The sequence below is a fragment of the Lycium barbarum genome, chromosome 3, assembly GCF_019175385.1.
Source record: "Lycium barbarum isolate Lr01 chromosome 3, ASM1917538v2, whole genome shotgun sequence".
NCBI classification, from domain to species: domain Eukaryota; kingdom Viridiplantae; phylum Streptophyta; class Magnoliopsida; order Solanales; family Solanaceae; genus Lycium; species Lycium barbarum.
This window is the reverse complement of record NC_083339.1, coordinates 135656198-135680505: the sequence shown is the minus strand read 5'-3', so window position 1 is coordinate 135680505 and position 24308 is coordinate 135656198. Positions and strand designations below refer to the sequence as shown.

General features: G+C 35.1%; 2 protein-coding genes across 2 annotated transcripts; both read right to left on the bottom strand.

Moving 5' to 3' along the window:
- Nucleotides 1-252: 252 nt before the first annotated feature.
- LOC132634248 (NAC domain-containing protein 78-like) lies at nt 253-1206 on the bottom strand. Its single transcript, XM_060350529.1, has one exon. The coding sequence runs from the start codon at nt 1091-1093 to the stop codon at nt 422-424; it is 672 nt and encodes a 223-aa protein (XP_060206512.1). The 5' UTR covers nt 1094-1206; the 3' UTR covers nt 253-421.
- A 1820-nt stretch (nt 1207-3026) lies between these two features.
- On the bottom strand, nt 3027-16741 carry LOC132632769 (probable cyclic nucleotide-gated ion channel 16). Its single transcript, XM_060348840.1, has 6 exons — nt 16221-16741; nt 15317-15526; nt 6906-7210; nt 5606-5717; nt 4487-4723; nt 3027-4055 (listed from the first exon to the last, which is right to left on the bottom strand). Exons 1-6 carry the CDS (start codon nt 16656-16658, stop codon nt 3303-3305), a joined length of 2055 nt encoding a protein of 684 aa, XP_060204823.1. The 5' UTR covers nt 16659-16741; the 3' UTR covers nt 3027-3302.
- Between the last annotated feature and the right edge of the window lie 7567 nt (nt 16742-24308).

Genomic DNA, 24308 nt, shown 5'->3' with positions numbered 1-24308 from the left:
ATAAAATTTTCGGACAGACACTGCCATTATAGAGAGGTTTGATTATAGTATTTTGCCATTGCATGCTATTACAAGACAATTTTATCTAGTAAAAATAAAATCTTTTCCCTGCTTTAACCTTTATTCCTGAGAAGAAAACGATTTCTTTGGGCAAAATTAAACATTCCAGCATACATCGTTTCTTAACAATTAACTACAATTGACGAAGTACCGCAGTCTTTTATAAGAATCTATGACCCAAAAATAAATATTCAAAGTCGCTTGTACTTATATATATCGGTAAGTTTTTGCTTTACAAATTACATAAAAGAATGCACTTTCCGAACTCACTATTGGGAATTGAAAAAACACCATCTAATTCATTCAATAAAGTTGTAAATTAAACTAATTGCATGCTGCTTCGAACAACAAATTATATATGTCACCAAATTAAATCGTCAATATCTATTAGCACGTCATCAGCACAATTCATGTCTTGTTGGCAATCAGGTTCTTCGTTCAGCTTCTTAGTCTCGTCCATAATTGCTGCTTGTGTATTGCAGTAGTTTTCTTGAGGTCCGGGCAACATAACTTTGACAATTCCCGCAACATCTTGTTCTGTCATCGCGACATCGTTTACCTTTTTCTCATTTATATACTTCTTGATTCGGCACACTACAAAATCTTGCTTAGCAATATCGTTTTCCTTGAAGAAATCATCCCCCACGAAATACTCTCTCATCAACCACCTAATAGTACTGTTTTGTTTTTTTTCTTTAGTAGTATATTTTAAATTTCTTCTAAAGCCCACAACAGTTGATCCCTTGCGATTCTTGATAGGTTTACCACTATTTTGGCCTGTCCAAGTCCCATCAGCGCAAGTTCGACGATACCTTTCATCAGAATTCTTCCGCTTCTTCAACAGTGAAATAAAGTAACCTACTTTATCTTCTCCAAGAATCACCGATGGAGGTTGATCTCCATAGATTTCTGCAAACCGAATAGGGCATTGAGTCGAGAAAGATTGACCCCTCAAGAACCTTTTGAGGTAGTTGATTAACTCCACTTCAGTTGGGTGAAATCTAACACCAATGATACGAGGTACCCTCGGCATCTTTTTCTTGCTTATAAAGAGAATCAAAACAGTACAAGAATGATGAGACAAATTAATTGCCGTTAACACACAAAACCCCTCAAACACGATCAAAGAAGTAGAAGAAAAAACTGTAAAAGTGTGTCTTACTGGAATGTTTAATGAACTATTTATAGAGTTATATGTGATCAGGTAAATTCAAACAAAAAGAGTTCCGGCAACAAACGCTTGGGACACACGTGTCACATTAGTACTTTGTTTCCTAGTACTAGTAAAATTTTACTTCCTATTTACACTCGGACTAAACTTTAAATCCGCGTTTTAGTAAAATTTGGGAAACAACGTATTAACTTGAGTCCCAAGCGTAAATAATTAGGAAAACAATGTATCAGTAACTTTTTTCTTTTAAATTTATTTTTTGTTTTTACATTTTAAATTCTAATTTTTTATTTGTTAACATACTCTTTTTCACATCATTTATGTTTCATTTTTTACTTCTCATTTCCCGACCTTTACTTCACATGCTTCCACGTGATTTCTCTTTTTTTTTTTTTTTTTTTTTTTTTTTTTTGTTTCACTTAGTTATGGTATTATTAATTATTTAAAAAAAAAAACTATAAACCTATACCTCTAATAATAGAAAGAATGAATTAGCTACAAAATTGACTTATAATGAGAGAGGTAATTAAAGTTGAATTATGTTGTTGAGAGATGTAATCGACAAACTTGGCTCATTATGAGTGATATTAGAATTTATAGATTGTATTTTATTAAAAATCTGAATAATGTTATGAAATTATGGTTGTAAATATATTTTTTTTTTTTGCCAAACATGCAGTTCATGACGTTCTTGCAAAATTTGTGTTTAGTAAGAGTTTTTATTAAATTTAGTTAAAATATTTTTGAAAATTCTATCAATGTCTTATAATATTAGTTACAAATCTATAATTATTAAATATGATTAAAAAATAATATGTATCTTGAATACCCAATAGATAAAATTCGGTAATATTTCTTATATAGAAATTTAAAAAAAAGGGTCATTTATTTTTATATTGTTTGGGTAATGTGGGTCGGGGGGGTTTAAACGGGTATTCAAGTGAATTGAATAATTGAAAGGTAAATTGGATAATTGGGAGGTCAATTGGGGAATCCATTAATTGGATAATAAATTTGAAGATTTTCTTAATGGTGGGGATAATTTTGGTCATATAGTATAACGGAGGATAGATGTGAACAATATAGTAAAGTAGAGGGTAAATTTGGCTTTTCCCTTCTAATTAACTCTACAGATTTTGAGTCGATCACACCATTTGTGGTTTTGCTCTTCACATAAGGATTTAGTAGCTCAGTTGATTGACTACTTGAACTTTCACCTTGTTGGTGAGGGTTCGAATTCCCACGTTGTAATCCCTTCTCCATTTTCCCTTCCCCTACCCCCATGTAATAAAACAATTTTTTTTAAAAACAAAAAAAAAAAAGTGGTTTTGCTCTTCACCACCAACAATTCGGTTCTACCTATTGATAGTTACAAGCTCACCAAAGAAACTTAAATCTCTAATACAACTTATCTCTTTTTATAGTCACTCTTTCTTTTTCTTTTGATTAAAACTATAAGATCACAATGTTTTGTAGAAAATTAAAGAGAGCAGGCTTGTTTGATGTGTAAGTTGTATTAGTTGCTTTAGTGAAGTTCTCTGAATTTATAGGTTAAAGTAGAGCTAGCAGTTGTGGCCTCCTCTATATCAACTATTTTGGATATGCCGACTCCTTCCTCATTTATCTTGTTTATTTAACCCCCCCTCCCTTTTACGGGAAAAGCTAGGTACACCTAATAGAAGTCCATTGCAATTAGATAAGGAAGAAACATGCATATGGATGTTTTCATCTGTTTATAGTAAGTATTGATTGATGCAACATGTTTAAAATTTGCAAAATATATCCCATTCACCAATCAACAATGTTATTTAACATCAAATAATATTCAGACTGTAGTTGTTCACTGATAAGAGGGATTTACCTGAAACCATCTGGGTGTCACTAAAAGTGCCCTGGGGATTAAAGCTAGCAGCCAATTTACATTTGTTAAGTAGTTAGTCACTGCTATGTAGTAGCGCATGGGTTGGAAGAAATGTTTTCTCTTGTATAACAAGAAACAGCAAAAGGTGAAATGTGAAAAAGCAACCTACCTACTAACTCTAACTTCAACCCGTAAGCAAGAACTGACTCTTCAGTGACTAGGATCATCAGAAAAATCAGGCTCGTCAGGCTTAAAAAGTTTAGGCATACGTAAGCTGGATTCACCAGGGTCTACCCGTGCCACCTTGGCTCTTCTGGTGTTAGCTGCAAATCTTGATGCCAATATTGTAGCTCCAAGATGTTGAATACTGCTTTCTGTGGTATGATCCGGAGCATTACCACCGGCTTCTGGATATTCGTGACCATAATCATCATCTTGGTCCATCCCGCCCCTGTAGTACAAGCTCTCTTCTCTTGACAATTCGTCCGCTAGTTTTTTCCTCTTATGGCGTCTCCATGCAGCTTGGATGTAGCAAGCTCCCCATGTCCTCCATTGCTGTGAGTAGAACCGGAATGCATGTTGTAGTTTCTTACTATGGAGGCGTCTGAACTGGTTTGCAACAAACTTGAGCTTTTCAGCTCTAAGTGCAAATGCTTCAACTTCTGTAAGGCATTTCACTGTTCGAGTTGAAGTTGGAAGATTAAGATTTGGATTAGGCACTAAGGCCCATGTTAGTAATTCTTCACCGCAAAAGTCACCAGCATTTAGCGTAATTGAGTTGAAGAAGCCAGACCTTCCTCCATTAGTTGTTGAACTCTCAAGTTGACCTCTAATTATGAAAAGCATCTCATTTACTGGATCTCCTTCCCGAACAATATATGTGTCTTTCGTGTTCAATGATGAAACAAGGCATTCGCATATTGCATCTAAGAGCTGATCATCCATTTGGGAGAAGAAAGGTACCTGTAAAAGGCAGCGACCAATATTGAAAGTTCAAAACTGATGGTTGATACAACTGAAATCAGTAGAAAAGAAGATTTTCGCTTTCCCTTTCACAAATTGGACTCTTAAAACTAGCTATGTAGATTTCGTTAACTACATGCTACTCTATTGCTTGGTGCAAAAATGGGTGCAATGAAGGGAGGAAAGCTGCATATCCGTAAACTGCTTTGTAGAGCAATTGCCAACTCATGCTTAACAAGAGACCTACCTCAACCTCTCTACAGAAAGTTAAACTACAAATTCCCTTATAAGAAAAAAAAAAAAAAGTTTACTACAAAGTAATTTTAGTCAACAAAACAATAGAGCTCCTTAAGAAACTGCAAAGGTCCGAATGTGATTGCAATGTGTTCCCCTTTGATAAAGTACAATACAAAAATGAGACAAAAACTTACACGACGAACAAGTGCAAGGCACAGGTGCCTCTGAATCTGGCGCCTTAGATCCAAGGGTAAGGAACGCAAAATTTCTTCTTCCTCTACACCTCTTGTAGCTAACCATTTATACTGAACAAATCGACGAACACGCTCCTGTAGATCTTCAGGCAGCTGACGGTGCCTCATCCACTCCTCAGTGTCCCTTCTTTTAATTCTCCATTGTTCAAGTCTTGCTGTCATGGATTGTAGATAGCTCTTCACAAAATACAATAGTAGAAGCATTGTCACTTACAAATTCAACAAAATATTCATTTCCACTGAAACAGTACCCCTTTTGCTCCCCCCCCCCCCCAAAAAAAAAGGCCTTTCTACATAACCTCAATTCTTATTTGATGAATAAGTACACAAATCACTAGCGATTAATCCCTACAACCGACCATTTTTAAAATCAATAGCCATCGCCTTTGCAACCTCAACTTAAATAAGTAATTACTGTAATGATGTACATTGATCCTCCACAAAAAACTTCAGCTTTGTTAAGTTGTTTCAAAAGATAATAAAGAACAATGTGCATTTACACTATGTCATTGTCTACCATTTCAGTATCCTGCCACCTTGTATTTCAAAAGGAAATTATTGTTTTAGATAGTATACCACTTTCTGTACCACATGGTCCATGAAAAACAAGAGTAGGGAGGAAGCATCAAAAGTGAAATATAAGGACAGATCTCAAACCAAAAAGTGGTCTCTTTGAGATATTAGGGGATTAGGATAACTCGAACTTTTCAGGTGTTTCATGGCTTATCTATGAAAAGTCTAGGATTCTTATGTGATGTCAGATCTCTTCGTCGAACATCTCCTCTGTCCTTGTCAAGTATATTGCAAAGAGTCTTTTACTAAATCTATATTGCTTCAAGGGTGAATGCATTTATTGATCTTTCTTGAAAGAAACTAACATTGTCTATTCAAGTTGTCCTCTTTGAAATCCAACCAAGTTTTCCTGCTTTTAGTCAATATACAGTAGCTTAGATGTAAGTTTATCAACATACATCAGTTTAAGGTAATAGTTGTAAAAGAATAAGAAGAGAAGTAAATAAGAAAGCACATCGCGATTTAGTCTTTCACATGAGAAAATACCTGCATGTTGCCTATCAGCAGTGCAAAGAACACCAAACCCAGAAGACAAATAAGACTGGAAAGGAGTGTCTCGACAATGTTCGTGCTTGTTTCAATACTTTGTGCATATGAACTGCAAATGAAGATATTGAAGGATCCATTAAGCACAAATCTCAATGAAATGTGGGAAAGAATACTTTTATAATAAATATCTTGCTCTTGTCACCGATAGCTTTTAAGGATGAAACAAAGAACCATTTAAGCTAGACTAGCAGGTCATGGACTTTTCGCCATATTTTACTTCAAAATTGCTCCATAAGTCATATTACCAAAGAAAGTTAAAGAAAAAGGTTTTATCGAAGAAAATTAGCTTTAGTGTTACAATAACATCAACCTTTCTTTTCTATTCGTTCTCAAAACAGTTGGTGCAATGCACCACACATTTTTCTGCCACGCCATCTATCGTTCACCATTTAATCAGAAAATGCTATGCTTCACAAGCTATTTATAAAGTCCTACAGACAGATAAAAGACTGATAGGGAACACAAATTTGTCATAAGAAAAAATCAAGTGAAAATTAAATTTAACATTTACTTCTACAAGTTCTGTAATAACATAAAAGATGAAATGTTTCATGCCACATTGAAGACACCTTTCTTTTTTCTCGTAAGGAGTAAAAATGGTGGTCCAGTTCTTCAACCTGACTACATGAGCAAATTAAAAGTTGCAACTCAGATACTTAAAATTGAGAAAGAGAAAAATCTAATATAAAAGTCCCAATATCAGAACGGATATAAAAGACCAAACCCGCTGTCTAAGCCAAGCTTCTATTCAGGGAATTATCTATATAATGGTCAAAAATCGTACGGTTATGTACGCAGTATGGCAAATATTCTTCTTCAGCAAGCTTGGTTTAAATGAATGCACAACTCTGATATTAGGTTCTGCTTCAACTTTAAGGACAACCTTTCGAAGGTGAAGAATTTGTTTTACAGTTTTCTGACAACAGTTGAAATAAATCTTTCTGAGGAGAGAGTGTTGTCAGCAAGCTGACTCAGGAGGAGTAGTTCCTGAGCTACTTATCTCTTTCCGCTAATCAACAGACAGCACAAACAACTTTTTAAGCCCTGACTCACAATCTACCCCCACATTGTTCCGCTAAGTATATTTGGACCACTTGATATGAATTTATGGAGGCACAAACAAAGTCCATTAGATCGAGAAATTTTAAAATTGATATGCAGATTATCTTCTAAATAACTTAAATTAGAAAACAAATTAAGAGAGAGACCATAAAAGATTTGATAACAAGGAGAATACCTTAGGCTCTTTAAACCCCACCATAAGCAGTAAAAGTATCGAGCAAAGAAGGCAGCAGATGTAACTTCTTCTTTATTTGCATCACCAAACATTCCAAACTCAAAGCTTATCTTGTTATTAGCACTGCAATTACCGAACACGCCAGTGGTTTCCGCCCACTCCTGACGCCCAGGTTTACCAAGTGATGAGCAATCAAGGTAGTCTTTATTACAATCTGGAGCACCTTCCTGCTTCTTTTCGCACTCATCCTTCCAGCATGAAAAGTGCCTCTCAATAGACATCAGATACCATATAGCTCCTAAAACCTGCACTGACAATTGAAAAAATAGATTAATCACTGTGTAACTGATTAATCCCCAGTGAATAAAAAAAAATAATGTCACAATCCAGCTTAAGGAGAAAAGGTGATAGTTGTGTCATGGATCATAACTGTTAGGAACTCGCATATATCAAAACAAGACAGATGTAAATAAGCGAGAAAGAAATTTGAAAATGCAATAGATGACATAGAGATTTAACGTGGAAAAGCCCAAGTCAGGAAAAAATCACGGGCAACAATGAGCAAAATTCACTATGTAGAAGGTAGAGTACAATCAAGTCCTCAAGAACTTGAAAATGCAGGAATTAGGACAAAAAGAAACCTCAGTATATTCCTACTGTCTTTCTACTTCAAGCAGTAGAAAAAGTATATGAGCGTAAAAGAAAATGACCCAGAAAAATAGGCTCCACGTCCAGGAAAACAGTTGGCCAATAAGTTGCACAACCTTCACCATGATCTTCTCAACTATCCTAAAATTGTGCAAGCGCCAAGAAGAGCTGACCAAGTCTTAAATAAAGAACTGGAGCATGAAACACTTGGGCCGGACTGGAATATGTTGACATAACGGGGCAGAATAAGCAGTAAGAAATTTGAGGCAACCTTGACAATCTCCACCTTGGATCAAATTTTATAGATGCCCGTCGTTACCATAAAAGCCTCGAAGGGCAATCAAGTGTTGAAAACACCAGCTAAGTTCAAAAAATGTTTGAACTTAGCAATGGGAAGTGGCTTAGTAAGCATGTCTGCAGGATTCTCCAAAGTGTGAACTTTCTTAACTACAATCTCTCCCGCAATCATTGTATCTCCGATATAATGATATTTCACACTAATATGCTTAGTCTTGGAATGATAAGCATCGTTCTTTGTGAGATGCATCGCACTCTGACTATATGAAAACACAACAGCAGTATCTTGTGAAACACCAAGCTCAAGAATAAGACCACGTAACCATGTACCCTCCTTTACACCTTCCGTGGCTGCAACATACTCTGCTTCTGTAGTGGATAGAGCAGCAATGAATTGCAAAGATGCTTTCCAACTGATAGCACCAGAACATAAAGTGAAGATGTATTCGGAGAGAGATCGGCACATATCAAGATCACCGCCGTAATCAGAATCAACGAGCCCAACAACATCATTAGATGTCACCTTTTTCCTGTCAAAAACCAAACCGAGATTAACTGTACCTTTCAAGTACCGAAAAATCCACTTCACCGCATCCTAATGATACTTGACAGGATTGTGCATATATCGACTCACCATACTCACTGCATATGCAAGATCAGGTCTAATGAAAACCATGGCGTACATAAGACTACCAACTGCACTAGAGTAGGGAATACTAGACATCCTTTCAACCTCTTCCTCAGTTTTCGGGCAGAAATCAGAAGATATCTTGAAGTGCGCAGCAAGAGGAGTTGAGACAGGATTGATCTTACTCCTATTGAACTTGTCAAGGATCTTCTCAGTGTATTTTTTCTGAGACAAGTATAGCTTACCGGCTTGTCGTTCTCTATGGATCTCCATTCCGAGAATCTTCTTTGCTGCACCAAGATCCTTCATCTCAAACTCATTACTAAGTTGAGACTTCAGCTTGTTGATCAAAGACATGTCTTTTGAAGCATTTAACATGTCATAGACATATAATAAAAAGTAAATAAAGGAATCAACCGACACCCCTTCGTCGGAAAATTACACTGTGTAGCTAGGAATTTTTTTTATTTTTATGTATATATACTACATATTGACACTCCTTAGCTTCTTTGTGAATTTACTTCTTTATATTTTGACGCCCCTTAGTGAAAATTCTGGCTCCGCCACTGCCGTTGAAAGTACACCCAATTATCATATTGACTCCGTGTGTAGCCTTGATCAACCATAAAAGCATCAAATCGCTTGTACCACTGCTTAGCCGCTTGTTTGAGTCCATACAGGGACCTTTTCAAACGACAAACACATTGCTCATTGCCAGGAACAACAAAGCCCTCGGGCAGCTTCATGTAAATTTCTTCCTCCAATTCTCCGCGTAGAAAAGCAGTTTTAACATCTAATTGCTCCAATTCCAAATCAAATAGTGCAACAAAAGCAAGAAGCACTCTAATGGAAGAATGGCGAATGACGGGAGAGAAAATTTCATTGAAGTCAATACCTTCCTTTTGATCAAATCCTCGAACAACTAATCAAGTTTTCCATCTTGCTTCTTCAACCCCAGGAATTCCATCTATCCATTTGTAGATCCATTTGCAGCTTAATGCATGACGACCTTTAGGAAGCTCACATAAATCCCTTGTCTTATTCTTATGCAAACTTTCAATTTCTTCTTGCATTGCTATAAGCCACTGGGATGAATTAGAACTAGAGATTGCCTCTGAATATGAAGTAGGTTCAACTCCTTCAGAATTCTCGTGTGCAACTGTTAGTGCATAGGCAATCAGGCCATCATTATCACTGTATCTGCTCGATTTTCTAATAACTCTCCTTGGTCTATTATGAGCAATTGAATAATCATCAGCAGATTGTGGTTCAATACGTCCCCTAGATTTAGATCTGAACTTCTTTTTAGATGTACTTCCTTTGTCTTGTGATCTACCTTTAACAAACAATCCCTCGGCTTTATTCTCAGAATGAACTTCATGATCAAACATCTCTTTGGACAACAAATTAGATTTAACGTCTTCATAAGCCAAAGTTTTATTGTTTCCATATAACATAATCTCCTTGAAGTGTTTATAGGTAGATGGTAGAGAGACAATTAACAACACAGCCTTGTCCTCATCCTCAATTTTAACTTCTAAACTTTCCAGATCTATCATAATTGAATTGTATGCATCAAGATGAGATTGAATGGAAGAACCTTCAGCCATACTAAGCGTGTATAAACGCTCTGTGAGACGGAGTTTGTTGGCAAGGCTTTTGGTCATATAGAGAGATTCAAGTTTCAACCAAAGACTTGCAGCAGTAGTCTCAAGAATAACATCTCGTAGAACCTCTTTGGAAAGGCTAAGTTGAATTGCGGAAAGCGCCTTTTCATCCAACTCCTCCCATTGCTCGTTGTTCATAGAATCGGGCTTCTTGGACTTGCCTGCTAAAGCCTTCTTCAAACCATTCTGTGTGAGAACAGCCTTCATCTGGATCTTCCAAATACTAAAGCTAATCTTTCCATCAAATTTCTCGATATCAAACTTGGTTACAATAGACATCCTCGAACCTTGCTCGGATACCGCTTGTTAGGAACGCGCATATATCAAAACAAGAAAAATGTAAATAATCAAGAAAGAAATCTGAAAATGCAATAGATGACGTCGAGAGTTAACGTGAAAACCCCAAGGCGGGAAAAAACCACGGGCAACGATGAGCAAAATTCACTATGTAGAAGGTAGAGTACAATCAAGTCCTCAAGAACTTGAAAATGCAGGAAATAGGACAAAAAGAAACCTCAGTATATTCCTACTGTCTTTCTACTTCAAGCAGTAAAAAAAGTATATGTGCATAAAAGAAAATGCCCCAGAAAAATAGGCTCCAGTTCCAGGAAAACAGTTGGCCAGTAAGCTGCACAACCTTCACCATGATCTTCTCAACTGTCCTAAAATTGTGCAAGTGCCAAGAAGAGCTGACCAAGTCTTAAACAAAGAACTGGAGCATGAAACACTTGGACCGGACTGGAATATGTTGACATAACGGGGCAGAATAAACAGTAAGAAATTTGTGGCAACCTTAACAAAAACAATATCACGGCGTTCATAAGATCCATAACAATGAAAAAGACATCTTCGACATAAGAAATTTACGCTGCATGTTAGTCTCTTTACTTTTTCCTCTCTTTGCTAAAGCACAATCAGCCAATGCAACAGGCCACATTGTTGACACCCAATTTTGTCCCTCTTTTATTTAGTTTACTCGGATTCCTAAATTTACTGACGAGCTAAATACTTTATTTTTCACAATATTTTATTGCTACTACTATTAATGTCGCTACTTATATTTTTGACATTATGAGCATTACTTTATCATAAATTTTGAACAGTTAGTCATCGTTTTCGTTTCAGGTTCGGATTCGTTAAATTAATTACAAGACAACACTTTGTAAAATCCTTACTTTCTATATACTAATTACTATTTATCTTCACATAATAAATATTGTACTAGTTACTAAATTAGAAGCCCAAAGATAATTAAAATAGCGGAGGAAGGACCAACAATTTTCAGCCAAATTAATGGCCCAAAATACAAATACAATATCATTTTCATACCCAAATAATTAGGCCACATCTTTAATACTTAACCCGCATTTTCAACCCACATTTAAATTAATAGGCCAGCCCAAACGGACCAGCCCATTCTTTTGACCCGACCCGGCCCAACATACTAATACCCTAACCTATCATCTCTTTCTTTTTTCCTCATTTTTTCCGCCTCCTCCATCTTCTTCATCTCTCTCTTCTACCTCTCTCTCTCCTCACGTTTCTCCCCACCATCGCCATCCCCACCCTCCCTGCCATTCCACTCGCCCTTGTCCCCCACGCCTCTGCCATCTCCACTTTCCCTTGCCCCCCACACGCTGTTCCCCATTCCTTCTCTCATACGCTCCTCTCTTTCTTCAATATAAATGAAACCCTATAAATACAAGGCGGGGGGAATCATTAAAGAGGGGGGATGATTCAGTGTTTTTTTTGGGGAATTCCATTTTGTTTCTTGACATCAGTTCGAAATTCAAAACCTTATTTTTGTTTGCTCTTTTATTATTTCGGGGTCGAGTATGTAAAAGTTTTGGGGGATTGTTTTAGAAAGTGGGGATTGGGAGTATTTTGAAGGATTTTCGGATTTTTAGGTGATTTTTTTTTCCAGTATTTGGAGGGATTTTTCAAATTTTGAGATTTTAGGAATTGATTCAGTATTTTGGGGGCAGAACAGATTTACTTAACATTTTAGACGAGTTTTACTTAGCGATTTTCAGGAAACGATTATTCGGCGTTTCCCAGAGCTCGCCCTCACATTTCGTACACTTTTGATCAATCATCATCTGTTCTTGAACATTTATTCAACATAAAATTTCTGGTCTGTTTCGATCTGAGGTTCGAATCGTTCGTCGTGTTCGGGTCTATTTATAACGAGAGAGTAGAATCGACGACCTCGACACCCCAGTTCACTGCACCAACAAGAGCAATGAAGAGTCTCACGAAAGACTCGACGAGGACGCTACATCGGAACACAACCATTGTATTTCCTCTCGTGTCCAAATTCATTTCTTCAATGGATCACATCTTAGATATCCAGGGCTCTTACTTTGGGACAGCCTATACAAAGGCCTTCCTGCTATTTTGTGTCGATCTCTTTTAATTGCTTTATTTGCCCTGCCTGTTATGGGACCTTTGAGTGTGTAATGGGTAACTTATTCACAGTCTGTTCACCTAGAATTATTATTACGGTTGAGATATAATCCAAGAGCTTAATCAGTTAGAGGTAATAAAGAATTAATTGGTTAGTATCACCTATTCTACATCTATTCATTCATCCCTTCAGACAAGTTCAGAAGATTTTCTCATAGGTGATTTGAGTCACATTTTGCATTCATAATTTAAACTAGCATGGAATTCTTGGTCTCAAGTTTACAGATAATCTCAATGTCCAGAAAGGGATTTTGTTTGGCCTAACTTTCAACCAATAATTTAGTTAGTCCTTTTCACATTGTTTAAAAAGATTAATCTTTAGAATGACATTTTTTGCTAGCTAGGATTAATTCTCGTTTAAACGTAACGCTGATTTTCCAACATATTCGTGATCGATTACTTGGAAAGTGATGTTTAACTATTGTCTTAATTTAACTAAAAGGGTACTATTCATTCTATGTGCTATATAGTTTTATATACTTTATATAACTCACGTATAGTCAGCTTTAATTAATTAATATAAGTCATATTTTTACATAGCATTGGAAATACTCTTTTATATAAATTATTACCTTTTACAAATCTTGTTCAAACAATATTTCTATATATATTTATCTGTGACTTCAGTTATATTTACAAAGCTATTTTTCTTTCCTATAATACTCTATTTATACTTAGCCTAACTAATCATAAGTCCGGTCGGTTAATCATTGTTAATGGGTCTTAAAGGGTGCCTAATACCTTCCCTTTAGACTAATTGAACCCTTACCTAGAATCTTAAGTTTCGCAGACCTTAAACACAACCAACTTTAGATAACTACTTTAATAAACTTTAGGTGTCCTAATTCACCATAAATAATTAGGTGGCGACTCCTTAACAACACAAAAAAAACAGGAATCTCCAATATGTCGTACTTCTACTTTTAACTCCCGGGTTAAAATGGGGTGTGACACACATAACCATCAAATTTCATGCAAATGCAACTGTAATTTTAGCTACTACCACCAAAACCGCTGCAACATCTATTACCACCTAACACCTACTTACTACACCAGATAGAATTCTAACCTCCTCTAGCTCAAACTATCCCAGATACTGACTTCCTAATTCACTGAAAGAGCAAATGTATATAGACACCCTGGTGCCATTATCCTTCGATTACCAGCAGGACTTTTTTTAAGGCATAAATCTTGTAGATATTCCACCAGCATCGGTGGTGAGACCTAAACTTATGACATCTATCTACTTAATTGTATATTGAGTTCTATAGTTTCACATTAGTTTTCTATAAAGTTTCTAGTTTCCACATCATTTAATAGCTTGAGTTGTTTGGGAAATTTTAGACTTAAAGCTTGAGTTATTAGAGAGGATTTTTTTTTTTTAATTTACTTATTTAATCAGTTCTTCAGTAACAACCCTGTGGCATTTTCATCAGTAGCCTAATTCAGCGACTTGCCATCGTCCAGGAGTCAAATTACAAAAGTATCACTTCTTCCTAAGGTGAGGTGTTTTCACTATCTGTTAGGTGTTGAGAAGAATCAAATCTTGAAAAAGAGAATGAAACTATGTTGACAGGGATTAAATATGACGAGTCAAGCAAAAGTGAAATCTGGTGTTTGGATAATGGATAGAATAGCTTCTAATTTGTCAGTTGAGAATATCAAGGAGGGAGTAATGCATGGAATATGGGTAGCCAAAACAGGTAACACCACCAAAATGTGGACTTGGAAACATTACTTGTAAATACTAGTTTTGTTTCTCTCATTTAACCAATTTCCTAAGATTTTTCTCTAGAGAACCTTTACTTAAAGGCAAAATCTTTTAAAACCTGGGAGATTTCCCAACTATATACACAGTAGAGCTCAGCTCATATCGGCATTACATGAGTAAGGAGAGTAACAAGACTTTACATTGTACAAAATTGCTCCTTAAAAAACGAGACATCACTAGTCTATGAGGAGTCGTATCATTCTTTATTTGTTTTTAAGTAATAGAGCTTTGATTTAAGGCAACAAGGGAGGGATAGGCTAAATTGTAAGACCCTCCACATCCAAGGATTCAAGTCACAACCAGGCAAAGGGGGAAAGGAACAATTGGGAATGAGCACCAAAACATTGCATTTTGAAAGATTGGTTCACTTCTCAAAACTATAATTCATACTCTGAAAATTTGTAGTTGATGAATTCAAAGCCTCTTTATTGCCCTTAAAAACGCATTTTAGGTTGATTAATGTCCAGACCTAATTGTGCACTCTTTATCACCATACAACTTTCTTCACAGCCTGCTGGTTCTCAAATTCAAAGACAAACTAACCACCAAAATTCAAATGTTTACTCATTCAATCTGAACTTGTCTCTTTTTCTAATCGATCAATTACCATTTCACTTTCATCCAATAAAGAAGCTGATTTTCCCCCTGCATGCTATTGTGTGCTAGTGACACCTTTAACCTGTCCTAAATTAGTTATGTCTTGTTTATGGGTATCTAAATTAGCTAACAGGTCTATTTATTAGTATCACTTCGAGATTAAAATGGGATAAGCAGTATATGGTTTATCGACTTACTTTAGCTTAATCTCTTGTTGACAACTCCCACTCTGTACTTTCTGGGAATACCAAAACAAGTATCTGACTTTACGAAGGGAGTTGTCTTTTGCACTGTTTTGATAAAGAGGAAAAAAAAAATCAAAGAATGCAGAACTTACATGACTTGCTAGCAAATACAGGAGGAGATTGTATGCGGCACCGGACCAAGCTGTCTTTGCCACAACACCTGTATTCCTAATAATCTTTGAATTTAAGGGGAAAATGACTAACAATCTTGGCACGTACTGAAGCATAATAATCAAAGAGATGGCATGATTAGCATGAGTGGCTGATGATCCATTCAATGGCATAATAAACCAAATAACAATCTGCAAAATCAAAAATAAGACAAAGTTACTAGTCAACATGCCCCCTAAACATTCTTTTCTAATAAGAAGTTCATAAAAACAGAGTACATTCATAACCAAAAAATTGAGTCCAGCCTTGCAAGTCCAACAAGATGAGAACATTTCACGAAAAGAAAATGTTGGGTGTGCGGACAAAAGTCTCACGTTGGTAACCAGAGGTGGATCCAAGATTTAAACTCTATGGGTTCAATCTTAAGATTCTTAGCATTAAACTCATTATATTTTTAAAGCTATGGACTCATATCTACTACTATTTATTACTATTTTAGTAACTTTTTACACAAAAATATACGCTCCGCGTCAAAAGTTATGGGTTCAATTTATCCCCTACCCATAATGCTGGATACACCTCTGTTGGTAGCTGAAAAGAGAATGAAGCTACATAAGGTGTAGGCATAATCTTGATGATATGAGGCCTTTTGGGGAAAACGTGCGGTCTTGATCCAAAGCGATAATATCATACCATGCTAAAAGTATCTTTGGGCTGACTTAGCCTAATAGACCGTTGTAACTATGGATTCATGCAGATGCTAATAATCGATATACCATGTTTTACTAACATAAAACCCAAAACTACATTACAAACAAACTATTATGATTATAAAGAAGACAAAGAAACATCATATAGTATTATAATGTAATGTAATGCACTGACTTGTGGGAGTGGGAGGGCAGCAGCAAGATCAATGACAAAGTCGTTTTTTAAATAACGAATAGCAATCAAGCGGTTATCCATCACCAGCTCACCCTTGCCAAAAACCCGTGTTTTCTTGGAAACATAAGCTGTACGAAACTTCAATATGATCTGAAGGATGGCGAAGAGATCAACCATAACGCGAAAGGCTACAATGAAGAATCCCAATAATTTGTCTGTGCTCATGCAGGTTTCCTTAATAATGGGAAGCAACAAAAAGAGAGGATCGACAAATAGACCGACAAAGGAAGTGAACAAGAAAATGTGGTTCCATCTTGTAACGAACTCGCCATTAGGATCATGAATCTTCCAAAAGGACTTTTGTTGATGGTCGTATTGAAGGTCGTAAAGCAACGAAGGCTTTTTGAAACGGTGGAGATGGTGTTGGAGAGAATCCATTCTTTGGTTACAGAAACCTTAGAAAGATGCATGGCAATGGAGATTTTAGTACATTAATGGTTGGAGAAGGAAACGGACAGCCATTACCATATGTTGCTGCATTGTCCCCGATAATAGTTGCGATATCTACTTCACTTTTAATTCAAATCAGCTCAATTAAAAGTTTATGCTTGTTTAAACTGTTATGTGCCCATAATTAAGTCATAATTAAAAAAATTATTACTCTCTCCGTTCAATTTATATGACATTATTTCTTTTTTAGTTAGTTCAAAAAAGAATGTCATATTTCTATAATTAGAAACAATTTAACTTTAAAATTCTTTAACAATTGATATCACTTGATAAGAATCGGGTTACTTGAACAAAACAAGATTATAATGTGAAAGCGAAAATACAAAGATTAAAGACAAGAATGTAAAGATAGGCGAAATTCAAGAATAAAATCCCCAAATTTCAAGATTAAGTGATAAGAACCCTAATTGGTCTTAGTATTCAAAATTTGCGGATTAAGACTAATTAAGATATTAATAGAGTCAATTAAAGAAGTCATATCAAAAGTTGATCTAGACCCTTGTTTCAGAACATGCATCTAGATATTTCACAAGCATGATACTTATTAGTACTAAGATACAATATTTACACTAATACGCACAAAAAAAAAAAAAAGAATAGCAACATATCAATTGAACGCAAATTCCGTATTACTTTAATTTTTCTAGGCTTAAGAACCCATCTTAACTTGGTAATCATCAAGTCAAAATTTCATTGTCCTTTAAATGCATAGTTGAAAATCCAAGCCAGCGAAGCCACCCTTATATTTAATTACCTCTCGCTCGATCACATATTGGCATATTGACGATGCATCATAATCAAAAGGCTTTAAAGTAATAAAAAATAAAAAAAACGTATGCATCAGTGTGTCTGTTGGGTGTGCGAACAAAGTATCACATTGATAGCTGGAACAAAAAAGAGTTACTTATAAGGAGTTGGATACTCTTAATGATGTGAGGTCTTTTGGGGAAAATCGTGCGGATTTGGCCCAAAGCGGACAATATCACATCATGTTAAGAGTATCTTTGGCCGTTTTAGCCCAACAACTGGTATCAGAGCCAATGGTTTGGCGGGACGAGTATGAAGATGGCGGAGTGTGGCGTGGGGCCCGGCTTAGTGTCTTTGCCCGTCTATGGGCCGGTTTCCGACCTTTACCCGTAGCTTAGAAGACGCATTCACAACCTTTAGGCTTCGGTGACCGTAAATACTCTGACGATGTGGATGGCACACAGACATGTTGAATCTCTAACCCGTGGTATGAAAATGAGCCACGTGAAACTTAATTCGAGGGGGAGATTGTTGGGTGTGCGAACAAAGTGTCACATTGGTAGCTCGAAAAAAAAAATGAGTTACTTATAAGGAGTTGGATACTCTTAATGATGTGAGGCCTTTTGGAGAAAATTGTGCGGACTTGGCCCAAAGCGGACAATATCACATGTTAAGAATATTTTTGAACCGTTTTAGCCCAACACTGTCATGATCACATATTAGCTCGATTTTATTAGTGGCTTGAAGGCGAAATTGTCTATTTCTTAAGGCAAAGGACACTCCATCCCCTTTTAACTCCTTCCACTTCTCCTGGGAAAAGGCATTGCGTACGAATTGACTTTAGTGAAAAAGTTTGTGGGAACCCTTCTTCCAGGACGGATAGATAGTGAAGGTTATTCCTTTGCAGCGTTGAAAGCGCAAAGTCAAAAGCTGGCTGAAGAAGAAAAACTACATAAAATGATCTCTGAAATTATCTTAAAATGTCTTTTATAAACTTATAAAGTTGCAGTCTACCCTTTACCCTCTTATTCTTGTTTGAGGTGGAACTAACAACTCTTTAGCGATGATTTAATTAAAAACGCATGAAAGACTGGAAAATCGTAAAAACTAATTGCATTGTCCAAGTAATTTTCAATTGCTTGTTAACAACTAATTATAAGACTTAATCTCAAGAGAACATAAGACTAACTTTAAACAAGAAGATCACTAATATAAATATTTTTTTGGGGACAAATTTGAGATGTAAAATATGTATTTTTAATTTCCCTTGATATAATTTTGGGAAAAGAACACGAGTATTCCTAAAAGCAAATTATTTACACACTCATACCCCATTACTTTGGCGTCTCTATACATTTACCCTTGTGCCCCCCATTTCCCATTTTCTTCTTCGCACTGACAACATCGTGATGTCATCGTTGCAGTGTACTATGTTGGTCTCTCCTTACGCAGTACTTTGTTTGCTTTTTGTCCTTTTCATCCCAGTTCTTCCAAAGAAATAGGATACATATTTTTTAGAGTAATTTACTCAATTATTAAAAGAGTGAATATTTGATACAGTTCACGCGTAGAAAATAATGTTATCAGGTGTGGTACAGTGGTAGACAAACAAATTGCTGAATTTATAGTTATTTATTTCGCCGCCTTCCATGACTTTTTCCAAAAATTGTTCTTTCTTTTTTGTTACTTTAAATTTTTGTTAATTTTTCCTTTCTTTTTGGTCTTTTTGTTTTACTTTTTAAAAATTAAAATTAAAGATAAAAATAAATATAGTATCTGAATATTTTTAGATTAATAAAAATATTTTAAAAAAATAATATTTAGACTACAACAAGAAGTAATTAAGAAAAATACTAAAATCGCTAGATTATTTATTAAAACCTAAAATAATAGAAAATATATTTGTATAGATCAAAATTTTCTTTTTTCTCCTTTTCTCATTTCATTTGTTTTCCAAATTTTTTATGTTTTTTTTCATAATTTAATTCTACATACCTTTTGGCTTTTTTATTTTCGTTCTTTTTTCTCTTTTTTCTACATAAAAAGATAATTGATCTAGTACTTTTTTTTTTCTATATCTCAAAAAAAAAAAAAAAACTTATTCTAGCATATAGTATACCAAATCAATAGCAATTGAAGTATACTGTTGCAGTAGATTATGATACCCATATGATATATATCATATAAGAATGAATTGTTAGTCCTTTATGATACCTTATATACTATATGAGTAGCATAGAGGATTGAGTAGTCTATATGCCTACACGGTATACCATATACTGGCAAGGTATCATAGAGGACTGGTTCATTTCTTAAAAAAAAAACACTCTTTAATCCTCTTTCATTCCCACATGGTATATATCATATATTATATACTTATAGAGTGTCATAGCGAACTGGTCCATTCCTTCAAGAGAAACATAACTCAATCCTCTATGATATCCACATGGTATATATCATATAGGGAATGAACTGCTAGTCTTTCATGATACCCTATATACTATATGAGTATCATAGAGGATTGAGTAGTCTATGATGCCTACATGGTATACCATTTACTGACAAGGTATCATAGAGAACTGGTTCATTTTTTCAACAAAAACACTCTTATTCCTCTTTGATACCCACATGGTATATATCATATACTATATGCTGATAGAGTGTCATAGCGGACTGGTTCATTCCTTTAAGAAAAACATAACTCAATCCTCTATGATACTCACATGATATATATTGTATATACTGACAGGGATCATAAATGATTGACCCATGATATATCATATACTCAACAGATATCATAGAGGACTGAGTATTTTTCTCGAAGGAATGAACTGTTAGTCCTTTATGATACCTTAAATACCATATGAATACCATGGAAGATTGAGTAGTCTATGATATCCACGTGGTATATATCATATACTAACATAGTATCGTAGAAGATTAGATCATTTATTCAAAAAAATATACTCGGTCCTCTATGATACCCACATGATATATCATATACTGAAAGGGTATCATAGAGGACTGACAGTTCATTCCTTCAAGAAAAGCACTCAGTTCTCTATGATACCAACTTGGTATGTACCATATACTGAAAGGGTATCATAGATAGCAAATTCATTCTAACATTACTCAGCCCTCTATGATGCCCACATGGTATATACCATATACTTCAATTTTTTAAGAAAAATACAACTCAATCCTTTATAATGCCCACATGTTTATCATATACTAACAGGGTATCATAGAAGACTGATTTGTTCCTTTAAAAGAACTGGAGTCTTCTATGATACCCACATGGTATATATCGTATACTGATAGGGTATCATAGAAGATTAATTCATCCCTTAAGAAAATACTCAGTCTTTTATGATACCAACTTGGTATACCATATACTGACAGGGTATCATGGAGAACTGGTAGTTCATTCTTCATGAAAAGCACTCAGTTCTATATGATACCAATCTGGTATATATCATCTACTAACAGGGTATCATAGAGATTGGTTCATTACTTCAAAAAAAAAAAAAAAATCCTCGGTCCTCTATGATACTCACATGGTATATTCATATGCTGACTGGGTTTCATAGAAGACTTGTTCATTCGTTCTAAAAGAAAGCTCAGTCCTCTATGATACCAAGTCTGGTAAATGTTATATACTTATAAGGATTATAGGATTGATTCATTCCTTGAAAAAAAAGTTCAGTGCTCTATGATACCAACCTGGTATATGTTATATACTTATAAGGTATCATAGATGATTGGTTTATTCCTTCAAAAAAAGCTCGGTCCTCTAGATACCAACCTGGTATATGTTATATACTTATAAGGTATCATAGATCATTGGTTCATTCCTCAAAAAAAGCTCAGTCCTCTAGATACCAACCTGGTATATGCTATATACTTATAAGGTATCATAGATGATTGGTTCATTCCTTCAAAGAAAGCTAAGTCCTCTAGATACCAACATAGTATTATCATATACTAACAGGGTATCGTAGGAAACAAGTTCATTTGATATTTAACTTTTATATTATTTTTAGCAAGTTTTAATTGTGAAAAAAAAGAGTCATATTTTAGATATACGTTTTATTTGCATTTTTAAAATAAAATAAAATTATAAAAATATGTTTCTATCAACTTAGATTTTAATGAATTAGCTAGTGACATTGTCACACCCCATTTTTAACCCCGGAGGGCTAAAGTAGAGTACAACATATTGGAGATTCCTGTTTTTGTTTTGTTTATTTTAAGGAGTCGCCACCTAATTATTTATGGTGAATTAGGACACCTAAAGTTTATTAAAGTTATGTTTAAAGTTAACTCTGTTTAAGATCTGCGAAACTTATAATTCTGAATAAGGGTTCAATTAGTCTAAAGGGACGGTATTAGGCACCCTTTAAGACCCATTAACAATGGTTAACCGACCGGACTAAAAGTCAATTAGGCTAAAATGTAAATATTTATCTTATAAGGAAGTTGATTTAAACTAAAAAAAGTGGGAATTAGCGTTAAAGTGAAAGGCGATGACTAAAATGTATTGTGGGATTTTAGCTCCTTGTTGGCAAATTTCATTCTTCATAGGTATGAAAACCTTTCTAACTTCTCACAAGTAATAGCAAAACACAAAATCCCTTCAATATGTCCTAACGGATGTTGAACTTAACTTCCAAATTTTCAATCTTCTTTGCTTTTAGAAACCCGACAGTTTAATCTGTTTTCTTGCTCACAATTGTGAAATAGGATCTCCTTTTAACCTAGTAACAGTTGTACACTTGCAGGAAGAGCAGTGTATATGTACTTCAGCTAAAAATTTTATGCTCACATAGTTTTTGGAGTTACAAACCTTAGTCTACAAAATTAGAAAGAATCTAGTAGTTTGTATTTCTCTAGATATCTAAACTGGTTTCAGTTAATTTCTAAGGCTTTAAGTTCGGCCAGGTCACTGAAAACAAACAAAGCAACAAGTATCTACTATAATCACAGAAGAGAAAAAAAAGAAAGTTTTTGAGTATGGTAATGGAAAAAGCATATTTTGGTTGCTCGTCATTTCCTTTCACCCTTCGCTTCCTTTGGTTTGGATAAGTTTCGAAAAGGATGAGAGATATGAGTAGCATGAAGGAGGAGGTAGATGCGCATTTCAAGCCCTCGCGGGGTGACGTCGAGTCTTAAAGTAAGACTCTTCCACTCCGGTGTACATGTCAAAACAAAAGAAATAACGGAGGATTAGAGTAACGATATGATTCTTTTACGAAATAAGTAAGCGAAATAAAATAACACTATGGTTCAATTCACAACCCATAAATTCAAGAAAGTTATTACAAACATATACGTGAATGAGGACCTTAAAGATAGGAACAAATAATCAAGTTTTCATACCACAATAAGCACGGAACATGCTCCATGTGAAGTTGCAAATGTATGAGTAACCTTACGAATTTATTAAACTTTCAGTGAATTTAATATTCTTACATTGCTCTCATGTTTTCTAGTGCCCAAACAAAATGCTCATAAAACTGAAAAAGACAACATTTTTAACTGATATTCATCTAGAAATTAACTGGAGCTATGGGTTTAAGGGAACGTTATCCTAGTTTTGTCTCCAGTAGTCTAAAAAACAAATATTGCTACAATCCAAGGTGTACAGTCATTGGAGTTTTGGTAGTTCTGGTTATAGTGAACATAAAAAAAAAAAAAAAACCAAACCAAGTTTATAAAAAAGAAAAGTTCACAAGTTGTTCTGACAGTAGTCTTTCTTGTCCATACTTGTATTGAGTCAGATTCATAGGTGAAATACATCTAAAGAATGGACAAACATCCCTTTCTATATACACCAGTATACCAAACAGTGACAGCAGAATTAACATAGGGATTAACTATCCTTGGCGATGTCGAGAAAGAAATAAGAAATGACCATGAAATCATAACAATCCTGTGAGACATATTAACATTCATGTCACAACCAACAGTCCAGCAGCATGATTTATATACCAACACCATATACTTTCTTTTAAAAACAGTTTCGGATCTCGTTTACGTTTAAATATGTTCGGAGATTGAATTTTAACAAACTATAAGGCCTGAGAGATACTCTTTTTGAAAGGGGTGTAATTACGGCAATTCATGACCATAAATGAAACAGAAAATGGCTAAAATGCAACGGCAATTTCGAACCCGAAATACCGCGGCAAAACGGCTGAAATACACCAGCAAATCCAGAACAGAGGGACAATATACCAGACAAGTTCAGTTATGCAAAACATAAACAGCCTCAGTCAGCAGATACAGCAGAATCATAAAACAATAAATTCTTGTAAACGAAATATGCCGGCAGGTTTCGATTAATTCTATTATTAATAGATTTTGACTTCAAATGGCATGTCAAAGTATTTATTGGACTCATCAATCAAAGCAGCAACATGTAATGCTTATTTAATCACAGCTTCTAAAATAGTAAGGATACTTAAACAACTTTCAGATTTTCAATCCCCAAGTCCATTTTTAGATATGACTTAAAGCCATTTCTATCAATACTGCAAACATGCTAGCAATATTTTCCAAGTTATCCAAACACTTAGTTAATAGTTAAACCATATCTAGATAGTAGAAGAGGACTGGATGGGATTAGCAGTCCAAAACAAGCTCAAAATACCCAGTTTCACCAGAAGTGGCATCCAAAGTTGACAAATGACTTCTTATCTTACTTTTAGAGGAACATATCACTCAAAACAATGCTTCACATATCAAGTAAGTGTATTGCTTTAAAATGAATCAAATGATACATGCTGATCACATTTAACTAGACTAAAACCAAAACGAACCAAACAACTG

What these genes read in the sequence shown, in the direction of transcription:
- LOC132634248 (XM_060350529.1), bottom strand. Translation starts at nt 1,093, where the DNA reads ATGCCGAGGGTACCTCGTATCATTGGTGTTAGATTTCACCCAACTGAA.
- LOC132632769 (XM_060348840.1), bottom strand. Translation starts at nt 16,658, where the DNA reads ATGGATTCTCTCCAACACCATCTCCACCGTTTCAAAAAGCCTTCGTTG. An exon ending in CTGCCCTCCCACTCCCACAA is followed by an intron (nt 15,527 to 16,220) that starts GTCAGTGCATTA and finishes TTGATTTTGCAG; the next exon opens with ATTGTTATTTGGTTTATTAT. An exon ending in TGCTGATAGGCAACATGCAG is followed by an intron (nt 4,724 to 5,605) that starts GTATTTTCTCAT and finishes TATTTTGTGAAG; the next exon opens with AGCTATCTACAATCCATGAC.